Below are 12,473 nucleotides of genomic sequence, written 5' to 3' on the forward strand. Positions count from 1 at the left end.
TAACAAAATATATAAAAACAGTCTGCATGTGTGACTGTACGGTATGTATTTCTGTGTGAGCTCAATTACTCTCTGTGAAAAAACAGAGATAAATATCACATTTCTAACATCACTTCATGTTACCTTACATATCTCTTCATAAAGTCCTCTACAAGCTAACAACACACCTACGCACATCATCATTTACATCTTCACACTATTGCTTACCCGCACACATCACATATGGATGGACCTTAACTGACCTCCACCACTCTTACTTTACAGGTAACACTCCCTCTCTCTCTCAAACTCAGGGTCTTGGCTCACTACACACCAGGGAGGAAAATCCTGGCATCTATGCACACAGGAAACACACAGTCAGAATCAAGAGATGTCAGAGTCAGCGCAAAGCACACAGGAAAGCAAGTGCCAAGGTTTAACAGAGTAGTTTAACAACCCAGTGAAGAATGAGTCTGCTTCATGGGATAATCAAGAACAGGTAGTTGACTGTCACAGGTGTGTTTGGCCAGAGGAAGCAACCCACGATAAGTCCCATCCATGAACACAAACCCCAACAAATGGGCACAGAAAGAGAAAGAGGAGAAAGAGAAAACCAAGGGAGAGAGACAGAAAGAAAACAAACCTGGAGCAGACAGCATGGGAGCACCGTGGGACCATGACAGTCAACAAGCCAAAAAATGCTGTTTTGATAAATGAAATAAGAATATGTTGTTAAACAATCAAAAAGACTTCTTCTGATTGTGGAGTTTTTTTAATGCACTTTTTCAAATGAAATATGCATGATACTGATATGCAGATTTGGTTCCTAAAAGATCAAAGGGCAGAGTCTATTCTATTCATCATCTTACTGAATAATGTGTGTCTTATGAGAATTATAGATCAGCTGAAGGCTGATCTATAAGGGAGATTTTAGAACAACCTGATAATACTGAATAATAATAATACAGCCTAGAAGTTTTTTTTTTTTTTTTTTTTTTTTTTTTTTTTTACAAAAAAACATAAAAAGTAATACTAAAAAGTTAAAGATAGTTTTTTGTTGTTGTTGTTTTTTTTATCATTGGTGGTCATCCAGACCTTTATGTCTTTAACTTAAGTGCAACTAATTGGTGGTTGTGATCTGGCTTCATAGAAAAATAAAGCTGGGTATGATCTGCAAACGAATAAAAATATATAATATTGCCAAAGGGAAGTATGTATAATGTCAATAGAATGGGTCCCAGCACAGAACCCTGTGAAACTCCATAATTAATTTTAGTGTGTAAAGTAGACTCCCCATTTGCATGAATATATTGGTAGATAGATTAAAAGATATGATTCAAACCACTGCAGCACAGTACCTTTAATACCTGTGGTGCATTCTAACCTCTACAGTAAAAGCTGTTCAATGAAAATTTGATCTTTGCTTCATCTGTATTGTATCAAAGCAACTGGAAAAATTGCTAGTATTGAAAAATGTGCAATCTTAACTTACTGTATGTGGCACAGAAGTTAAGTGATTCACAAAGTAATCAGTAATATACATGTTGTTACAGCAAAATTATCATTAGATAGTTGTAAATGTACATTTCTTTTTTTCTTTTGTTTTCAAGGAGCCAAACTGTTTTTAAGTGGTCTTGAGCAATAGATATAAAGGCTTTCAAAAAGCCTTTCACAGATTTTCTTTGGACACTGGATGCTCTTTCACTCATAAGTTTAGTCCTTTAACTCATTTTCATTTCATTGTTGTGTCTATACATTTATGTTTGCACATGTTTCAGTAGATTGATGCACCCATTTCCCATTGTCTTGAAAGAATGCAAAGAAATGAGGTGTAGCTCAAGACTTTTGCACAGCACTGCATAACTTACCTTCCCCTTGTTGTTCTCCCAGAGACACTGCTACCACTGCTAGCTTCAGCTCTTGCTTGTAATAGGCACCCAGTGCCTGTTTGTTTTTCAGCAGTTTCAGTCAGATTAATACCAGGGGACTCGGTAAAGGAGTAGCTGGGCCATGCTGTATATCAATAATCATGACTTAACCTTCTTACATTTTTATTTAACTAAACCCACTTGCTAATCTGAGCAAACCAGCCAACTCTGGTATGTCTCTCATAAGAGTTGTGCTTTTTTGAGTATTATTATCTTCTTTAATACTTTTTGAGTGCCTCTTCACTTCTCAATCAACTCTGAGCCACGTGTGGACATTATGATTAACCTAATGTTAAAACAACATATGAAATATTCTGATATAGAAGGTAAATAAATATATAGTGGCTAGGTGTGCAAATACTTTTGATCCCAGGTATTTAAAGGGTGTCCAGAAAATATAACATATGCTTAATTTTCAGTTTCACCAATTTCAATAATTCACAGGCAAGTATTTAAGGATTTTAAAATTACGCATATTCAAGGCAGTTATATAAATAAAAACTACCGTTATTCTTGTATTGTATTATTTATTCTTTAATTATTAGAAAACATATATATATATATGTTTTCTTATCTATGGGGTTATTTTGTAGTGAAAGCGTTTCAGTTCCTAAACCTGAACCACACTTTTTCAACTTTCTCCACAAAACTGACCAAACCAGCCCCGAAAAATCACGTGGTTTCTGAGGTTTGCGTCTGGCTTTTTTTTCTCTCTGTGGGGGAGCGAGCACCCTTTGAAGAATTGCGCATGCGCGACAGTATTTAATCTCCCTTGCGAGTTTACGTTCAACACCTTTTGGCAGCAAAGTCTTAGCAAAGAACTTTCAAAAGTATTATTCGGCATATCTTAGCACTTGGAGTTAAATTCAGGCGATGCTTTCTTGCCGCATGTGTTTTGGAGCGAAAATTAGTTTTGGGGCTCGGGTTGGTTGCAAAGGTACTTACTGGAGCTAGTTCCGCCTTGCTCTCTCCCCTGTGATGGACAACAGCGACAAGTGTCAAAAGTAAGAAGGGTTCAATCAAACAGAACAAAAACGGAAAAATCACCAGCCTTTTGGATAAATACCACCTAGGCTGACCGAGTACGGGAAAAGGTGAGTCACCGTTGTACAACACATTGTATCGGTCTTTAGGAGCTTGAGCAACAACTGTAAGCTAATTTACATTAGCTAGCAAAGCTAATGCTACAGTAGGAGGACAGTAACCACCTGTTGCTGGCTCTTACTTAACTTTAGTTAGCAGCAGCCAGGGATTAGCTTTTGTACAGGTGCTGCTGTGATACGTTTCTGTTTCATGGGAACATACCCAACTTTTGGTTGCTCAGGGTGGAAAGAGAAAATGAAATGGAAGACAGAAAACAACGTAAAGGAATGTGTATCGAAATAGTTTCACAGGACCTTTCCCCCAATTAGCTTCTGTTATGTAGTTTCCTGTACCTGCCTGGCCTTTACTGTACACGTAACGTTGGCTAGGGCGATGCCAAATAGCTGAAAATAACCTTCTAATAGTTTCTTTCAATGCTTCTTACATGTCGTTCTCAGTGCAGACAGCAACTACTACACAATTAGCATATCCTGTGTTTTTTGTATTTTTTTTTTTTGCCTTACTTTTGAATAACTTAAAAGAGATCTTAAGAAAGAAGATCAAGCGTTCTGAGTTATTACATCGCATTATACTAATGTCGAAATGGGCCCTGTTGGTCTAGGCCATTTGATTTCCAGAGAAGTGCATTCCATTCACATATCGGTCTACATGCCTTGACAGGCACCCGGTGCCTTTAGACCTGTTTGAAAACAGTAATACGCCCTGTAGGAGCCACAGTTTGTTTTTGTGCTAGACAGGCAGCTGTGCATTGTCCTGTTGTTGGGATATGCATTCAGATGGATGTTGTGGTTTTTTGCATTTGACCAGGACCACACTCACTGAACAAGCATACGAGAAAAATTCCATAAAAGTCAGACTACCTAAAGGTATGTAACACTATGAAGTGACGTTGAGAGACTTTATAGGATAGGACTTTTTGAAGGTACATATTTTTCAAATGGTGGGAAAAGGGATAACCACCTAATTGTTTGCCACGATTGATCTTTTGGCAGATAATCAACTATCAGTTTTGTCACAGTTGAATTTGTCACTAAATTTTAAAAGTTGGCTTTATAGAACTGTAATCCCTTTTTAATTTTGCCCTCTCCCCACCTTCTTGTAATTAATGCAGAGCAAGAAAAAGCTAGAGAATATATATATATGAAAATATATATAAAAAAGCTTTATATATTTTTTTCTCATGCTGTGAGAGATATTGTCGAGCCTTAAAAAATTGCGTGCAAGTGTAAAACAGGCTAGTTTTGTAAACAGTTGCACATAAGGGTTAGTGGGATATAAATAGCTCAAATGTGATTATTTTAATGTTGTGGAGCTGTGGGACTTAAATTCGAATGCATGTGGCACCATGATGAAAGTGTTTCACTGAGAGCTACGCAGTTACTCATAGCTTCATTTAGTGATCGCCAGGCCTGCACAATAAAGGCAGCACAATGGCTGATTGTGCGCCTCTCAGCTCTGCACAACCCTGACCCTTTTTCCATGAGCTGAGAGTGAGCTAATTGGGAGCTTACAGTGAACAAACACGATTGTGTGAGGGGGAAAAAAAAAAATTAAACTTTACGAACTGCCAGTGCAGTACAACCGCAGCATTTCAGCTAAAGACAGACTTTTCGAAGGAATCTCGCATTACTAAAAGTGCTAACAAAAACATGAAATGACATTTAAAAGAAATGATTCAAAAAAACATATTTCATTATGCAATGGTTTGCAAGTTTTTAACATAATCTGCCATCATTAAACATTGCTTTAGTTCCATTAAATCAGAGTCAGGTCGACATTTAACAAAGTATGTTGACAGCTTGAAGTGCTAACTTTATTTTTAAGGAAAATTCTTGGACCTGGTTTAAATTCATGAGAGTAATCACTGTGGATTGGGTGTGTGGAGCTGTGAGAGTCTCATGATGTGCATTTTATGAAAAGTGACAACCAAATTAGATAAAAGTCTAAGTGGCTCAAGGAGTAATCTTTTTTGTTGAAGAAGGATAATTGACACATTGAAAAAAGGTCATGCTCTTGCCTAAAACACATTAAAAAAAACCCAAAAAGACAAAAGTGGAAAATTTTGCTGAATTTGAGATCATTTCAGGTGTTTGGAGACTAAAAACTACAGTAAACAAGAGGACAATAATATTTTGTTACGATACATTTGATATGATATATTTCAATGGTTCCTTCAAAGTATAAACACAATCCTTCCAGAATCAAACTTTTCCACTCAGCAACCATCTTTGTGAGGCCTTCAGGTCATTGTTTTCTGCAGTTATTTTGAAGCTTGTTTCCAAAGAAATTTTCAAATGGGTCTGTCCGGCATGTCTTTGGAGGATGCTTGAAACGTCTGTTATGAAGGAAAAGTCCTTCAAAATTTATGACTAATTGGCACAAAGAAGCTCCATAAAATTACTTGTGTAGTCACATCTGATGGAAAACTGTGAAAGTTCTACAAATTTGCTCCAAAATAAATATGTTTAAAAACAAACAAACTCAGAACCCTAAAGTTACATTTTTGCTTCACATGGATTTTTTTTTTGTATAATTACATTTTCATTGGCACCTGGCATTAGCAAAATGTCTGTGTTGCTAAATAAATGCCATGCTAATGAATTGCTACTGCAAATAAAAAGTACACTTACTTTTCTACTTAAACTTTATTATTTATAAGTAAATTATCTACTCTTAGGATCTATTAACAGAGTGTAATATTTGGGCTAAATATTGTAGATGAAGTATTTAACAATCTGCATATTTTTCTTTTCCTTAGTTGAACTGCCACTTTTTGGTAGTTGTAATGTTTCCACAGAGTAGCAGTGAAGTATGGCTTTAAAATAAACTCCTTTCAGGTTTTGTTCCACAAATGTTTCTATTCTCAGGTAAAAATAATTGTTAGCCTTAATTAACATGTTATCATTACCTGGAGAGGCCTGAGCCATGTCGCCACGTCACAGCTCTGGTTTTGGTCACATGTTGTTTTGTTGTTTCTGCTCTCTTTACTTTATCCTCGATTAAAATGTTTCAAAAAAATTCATATCGCACTTGAGATTAGGTAGCTCTAGCATACCACTTAACACTAACTATCTTGGTAAGGGCTGTACACAGTATTATCTAAATTAACTTCACTGGAATATAAAAACTGCATATACAGAATCACCAGTAAAAATGTTTTTCAATGAAACCTGATTTTAAAGTCTGCTGACTTTTCCACAAAAATAGTTTCAAAACGCTTTTTTTCTCCCCCTGAAAGTCATGCGACTATAATACTTTTGTGGCATTATCCCCCAGATTTAAATACAAGATTTTTTGAATACCATGCTTCAGAAAAAATCTGCTTTTCACAGAAATGTGAGGACATAACTTTGTTCCTATTACCAGACCTGAAAATCTAGCTGCTGTTTAAGTTGTGTGATGTGGGTTTAAGTCACAGAGCTAACATGGAAGCACTAACTGAAAACCAAGGTAAATCAGAGGCTGGGCTATCACCTATTCAACCTTTGGTTGTTCTGTAAAGCAGTGACAGGATTGTGTGCGTGTGTTTGCACATGTTCACGTGGTGTCCCAAGGCCTCAGTCCACTGGCTCAGCTGTTCTGGTTTTCACACTCTTGTACATGCACATAAACTGGTGCACATTAACTCACCTCTGTGTTTGCTGTGCTCAGAGGATATTTGAGAGCAGAATTGGGTTGCAATGGTGCTGAACTTGATCTAGTGAATTATTTGTGAGTGTAACTGTGTATCAGTTTCTTTCTTTACTCATCAGTTGGAAATAAGCCTTTATCTATTTATTATTGCTTATCAGGAAGAAAGTAATAAAACTATGCATCGGTATTGGGTCAGATTGAACAGATTTATTAGTAATTATAAAAATATTATCATTAGGCAAGCAGGACCTATTTTTACATGCCATTTGCACGCATTCTTACTATTAACAGTGTGCATCTATTTATATAGTGGATGTCAGTGTTTTGAGTTAGTGCACTGTTGCGGATGTTTGGCATTTTGGGGAATACCTAGGAGTTACATGTTTAAGTAAACATATGCTTAAGAGAAGTGGAATAGCTGAAGTGAAGTACAGCGCAGCTACAGCTGTTGAGCATGTAGGCCAAGACTTGTCAAACCAGTTGGACTGAACCAAAATGGTTGAGGCAGAGGGGTTGGACAGTTGCTGAACTCAAACTCAAAGTTCAAAAGCGGAGTTGGTGCTCTTGTTTCAGTGTGAGGTAATGAGTGTTTTATCGTAAATGAGCAACTTGTTTTCCTTTTTTCATCAGTGGTGTTTGGGGGGGGATCTCTGCTACAGTCCAAGGAAATGGCACAAACTAAAACTGTATCTCATAAACTGCTTACTCAGCAGGTTTTCAAAGCAGCTCATCTACAAGGAAGTTCACTTTTTGTGTCTTGCCTTATGTTCCTGAATGTTTGTATACTTGACAGGATCATTTTGCTGCTGAGGTTTTCCCCATTGGAACCAGAAGTCAGAAAAGGAAAAACTTCAAGGTCGCTGTTTCTGGGGGAGCATTTTATTGATAATCAATGACCTTCAGTCAAAGTAAGTTGACTCATAATGGCATTTTAAAATACAAATCTCATACAGATAACAATTATTGGCTTATTGTGCATTTTCTTCATCATGACTGCAGCTGAATTCACATAGAACATCCTGTGCTTCATCAAAAGAAAAGTAAAGAAAAGGTCTAATTCTCGCCTACCTACACTCACTCTTTTATTTTGTAATGTACACATTGTTCAGTCACACGGGCGGGGTTATACCAGTTTGTTCGCAGGAGACTTTTGACATTCCAAAGTGCAGCATGATACTGCTGTTAGGACCCACCTCTGTTGATGTCACCATGTAGCCGCACCCACTGTTTCTGACCAACTGGCAAGCGGAGCAATGCTGTGAATAGCTCCTGTGATGCTCCCTGGGAGAGAAAACACACACTGTCAGTTTGTCAATGTCAGCTGCTTGTTTGACCTTGTCATCTGGAACTTAACTATGATCAGTCACCAATCCACCCAGCTGCTTGGTCTTAAAGCAACATGACATTAAGAACAGTGATTTGCTAGCCTGGGGACGACGATGTTGCCATTAGTCCCTTGAAAGCAGTTTAATTACTTTTTGATTTTGAATTATGATGTGTCAGCCATGTTTGAACATTAACGAGAAATGTCAAAAAAACAAGATATTTATATATATTTTTTTAAGACTTAATGTTCAGTGTGAGTCTGAACAATGATCCTATAATATTTAGTCGGCTGTTTGATAGTTTGGTGTTAATGAGATTTAAGTAGAGCTTGTTCACATTTTTTGCACAGATACATTTTTGTGGTAACTCATACAGGGTTTAAATAAACCTCCGGAAGATTTTTGTGAAAATGCATATTGGCATAACATGCTTCACCCGACAGGCCAGCTTAACAAGTGAACTGTATATAGGTCTGTATATAGGCATAGTTTTCGTCAACATCCCTTTCTTTTCTGAAGAAAGCAAGACTATGACTAAATAAATTCAAGAGGAAAATGTTCTAGTGAAACAAGCTCCAATTGGATTTAAGTTGTGTAGAGAGGCGGGCCAGGTTTGGAAGTGAGCCAATCAGAATTAACCTCCTTGTGCAGCAATTTGACGTGTCTGTGACAAAAACAGGATGGGAGGGGGGGAGAAGCTCCCATGCTCTCTGTCTTCATAAGAAAACAGGAAGAGAAGAGTGGACACATTCACATTTGATATCAAGGAAAATAAGACACTTTATAAGCCATGTGGCACAACTTTTACCGGTAAAAACACGACAAACACTTTATATTTTACTCAACTGTGATAATGGTATGATTTTTAGCCAAATTAAAACGGGGCTCAATCTAAAAGGGTTACAATGCCTAAAATAGGACTAACACAAAATGACGTTTTAGTCAAAAGACTGCCACTAAAACAAAATCAAAATTTGCTGTCAGAACAAACACTGATACGGATTAACTACACATTTAGCTTTCGGCTACATTTAGCAAGCTATTTTTATTCTGATTTATTTTGTAGCTATTATACTTTAGAGAGCATTAAAAATATATTCAGCTTTTTAAACTTTATTTACATTTAAAATATATTTATTTTTTAGAACTTATTCAGCTGCTTTCTTTTACAGAATTGTAGTTGTTGTATTTCATTAGGGTCTTTCAGGTTGGAGTAGTTCAGCTTGCCACTTTTATTAAGCTATTTAGTTTTTTGTGAGTTGATTACTGTGTTTAGCTGCTGTTGTATTTCTGTAGGAATTTCATATCTGCCTTTAGGGATAAATAAGGAGCATAAGTGCATTTTATTGTTTGGAATTGCAGTTGGACAGTGTAGAAAAATAAATAGCTTGCTGGGACCACAAATGAACAGACTTTGGTAGAATGTAAAGAAATGACAACAAATGTTGGGACACCTGTTTGTATTTTGTATGACGTTTTTTTTAAAAAAATGACCAAAAAACATGGCACGAGATATCAGAATATACCATTTTTAAATCACAAAGTATCAGTATTATGATCGGTCTTACAAATCTCACATTGGTCAGGCTGTATACATTTGCTCCTATTATGGCAGTATGCTGTAGTGATGTCTGCAATGATGTCATTAGTTTTTCAGACTATACTCACAGCTCAAGTGTTATTGCAGTAATCTTATACCTTATGTAACTTTTAGTTGGCACTTCATCAGCTTCCTCTTAAACAGAACGATTTATAAATGCTTGTATGCTTTCAGCTTTATGGTTGGATTGTCTCCGGTGGTCCTCATGATTGAAAATGTTAGTGATTGTTTTTATTACACCCTTTGTTTTACATGTAAAACTTTGAAGTTATATGGCATCAGTTGCATTGCATTTTGAAAACTGCCCCCAGTATGCCTTCTTAACCCTTTAGAGCCGGTCAGAGCGGACACGCTCCATTTTGCGTAACTATTTTTAAATCCCGGTAGCTCTGCAACCACGTAAGCTAGCGCAATAATTTTTTTTGCATATGAAACCGGAGGAGTTGTACTTACATCTTATGCCATCAGCTTGTCCTAGGTCACAGTTTCCTTCCACATATAGCTTTGCAAAAACTGCATAAAAAGTGCTTGCAGCAACAAAAACATAATATTCCAGAAACACGCTTTGCCGATCCGATCAGCTGTTTGTAACACTTCCTACGTCCATCAGCGTGAACTGTCGCATGTCCGCCATGAGCGGCCCGAAACCGGAAGTGACGTCATTTCGCGGAAATGTAGTTTTTTACGATTAGGGCCTTATGAGCCTATACTGGTGTTTTTAAAAGTTATGTTTGACTTTATGACTTTCTGTGTCATTTCTGGGATGCTTAGGACTCATATTGCACTGCTGGAAATAGTTTATTTTGATGCACATGCTGCTTTTTTGCAAATTTGCATTATAATATTTATTTTCGTTTTCCCTGCAGTATATGAAAATTGGTGTATTTCAAAAATAAAACTATGAAGACACTTAAAATAAATTTCCTGTGGTGGGAAACTAGTTTGTGCAACTTTTTTGTATTTACAGTTTTGAGGGATAAGCCTCTTAAATTTCTCTAACTAGAAATATAAGTTAAAAAAACAAAAACGATTTTCAATTTTTTTGTAGTTTATTGCACTTTTTTGCAATTTATGTAATTACTATGCACTTAATGCAGACATATCATTAAAATTTGGGCTATAATGGTTGTATTGATGTATAGCAACTTGAAATGCTCTCAAAAATGGCTCCACAGCATGTAAAAATATAATATAAGCTCTGGCGGACTTGGTTCTATGGTAGGTCTTAAAGGGTTAAATTATACTTGAGATTATGAACTCAGTGTCTCACTCTGTCACACAGTAACAGTTTTTGCTTGGTTATCTCAAAGTGCTTATGTGAAGTAAAGAATTCCAGATAACTTCTCAGCAACGGAGAAAGAAAAGCATTTTATGTCAAAGACTATTTAGTGAGCATTTTAATTTTTTATATATGTGCCTTAGTTCCTGGGAGAGTGTGCACTCCCTTTCTCTGCAACACTACAACTGCCTGATACTCTCTTAATGGTGACTTTTTTTGTGCCTTTTAGGCTTTTAGAATTGATCTGAAGTCAGTGTTTGAGCTAATTAATGCCCTATGTTGTCTTGGCTAAAAGGAGAGCTTTTGTTTAGCTTCAGTGTTCTCCCCATTAGCTGCAGAGAACATCTAATCCAGGGGTAGGCAACTCCAGCCCTCGAGTGCCGGTGTCCTGCAGGTTTTAGATGTGTCCTTGATCACAACACAGCCGACTCAAATGGCTAAATTACCTCCTCAACATATCTTGAAGTTCTCCAGAGGCCTGGGAATTAACTAATGATTTGATTCAGGTGTGTTGACACAGGGTGATGTCTAAAACCTGCAGGACACCGGCACTTGAGGCCTGGAGTTGCCTACCCCTGATCTAATCTATACGAGCAAACGTGGCGGTTTCACTGACTGCTCTCACCTTGGTGTTTTTTTGTTTTTTTTTTGTCTGTTTGCCCCCCCACTAAACAATGGTTTTATTTGTTTTGGGGATTGATATTTCAACAAATAGGATATTGTTTCATTTTAGTTTTTTTCTGAATCTCTTAAAACATTTTAAACAAGAAATAAAAGTTATAAAGTCTAACATATTTTTAATGTTTGTGAAAGAAGTAACTGGAACATCTTATAACAAATAAATCTGTTATACTTGTTTAAAATGAATATTAAATGCTTAATACTTGTTTCAGGAGCTGCTGACTGCTGAGTTTGCACAGTGATGGAAAATCATGGTAAGAAAACCAAATTTTATGTTACGATTAAATATTTTATTTGTTTGACTAGATTAATTTGTGTGGAAAAGGTTTACAACAAACACAAAGAGAAGCTTCTGTAGTTTAACAGAAATGCCATCTGATAATATGAGGATGCCCATATAGGGACTGTCCTTGTGACGCATAGCTCCATTTATCAGTACAGCTATCTGATTGGCTCATACCCAGAAGACACACCCGTAGGTGAGTCGAGCTGCTGGTTTCACTCACTGCAGTGTGGCCTTGTGTCTATTTTCACTACTGATCGTTTCACCCTGTAGACGTCTTAGTATCACCATCCCATTCATTTAGCCCTGAGGATCTTTTGTTCTAGACTGAATCGTTATTCATCTGTGAAAACATAGCTGGGATGGCTGTGCAGTCTGAATATAGTTGTGAGTAAACTTTTTTTGTCTATCACGTTGATGGTAAACGCTGTTTACCTTCCTTCAAACAAGAATGTGTTTTCTGTACTTTCAGTATATCTTGTGTTTAAGTTTTAGAACATTTGTGGCCATATTCTAAGAATTAATCTCATATTACTTTAATTCATTGAAGTGCCACAATAGGGCAGAGCATAGCTGTATGTATGGCCCAGATAACTGGGCCATGGTGGAGAAGATTAAGGAAGCTCGATCTACTCATCCCTGCCTGGCACTGTGGCCAAGC

General features: G+C 36.9%; 1 protein-coding gene across 2 annotated transcripts in view; it reads left to right on the top strand.

Annotated features, from left to right (window-relative positions):
- Positions 1–2,656: 2,656 nt before the first annotated feature.
- phactr4a (phosphatase and actin regulator 4a) overlaps positions 2,657–12,473 on the top strand; it is a 37,404-nt gene continuing 27,587 nt past the window's right edge. The window contains exons 1-3 of one of the 2 annotated variants that reach the window (XM_085345979.1): positions 2,657–3,001; positions 7,438–7,552; positions 11,742–11,783. In XM_085345979.1, coding sequence (XP_085202105.1) covers positions 11,771–11,783 — 13 coding nt within the window. In that variant the 5' untranslated portion in view covers positions 2,657–3,001; positions 7,438–7,552; positions 11,742–11,770. Of the gene's footprint in view, positions 3,002–7,437; positions 7,553–11,741; positions 11,784–11,809; positions 12,200–12,473 lie in introns of those variants that run through there. The other variant, XM_085345978.1, reaches the window with a different exon arrangement.

This window comes from Diplotaxodon limnothrissa, linkage group LG22 (assembly GCF_057381915.1).
Source record: "Diplotaxodon limnothrissa isolate DT_005_m linkage group LG22, D_limnothrissa_male_GT1.1, whole genome shotgun sequence".
Taxonomy (NCBI): domain Eukaryota; kingdom Metazoa; phylum Chordata; class Actinopteri; order Cichliformes; family Cichlidae; genus Diplotaxodon; species Diplotaxodon limnothrissa.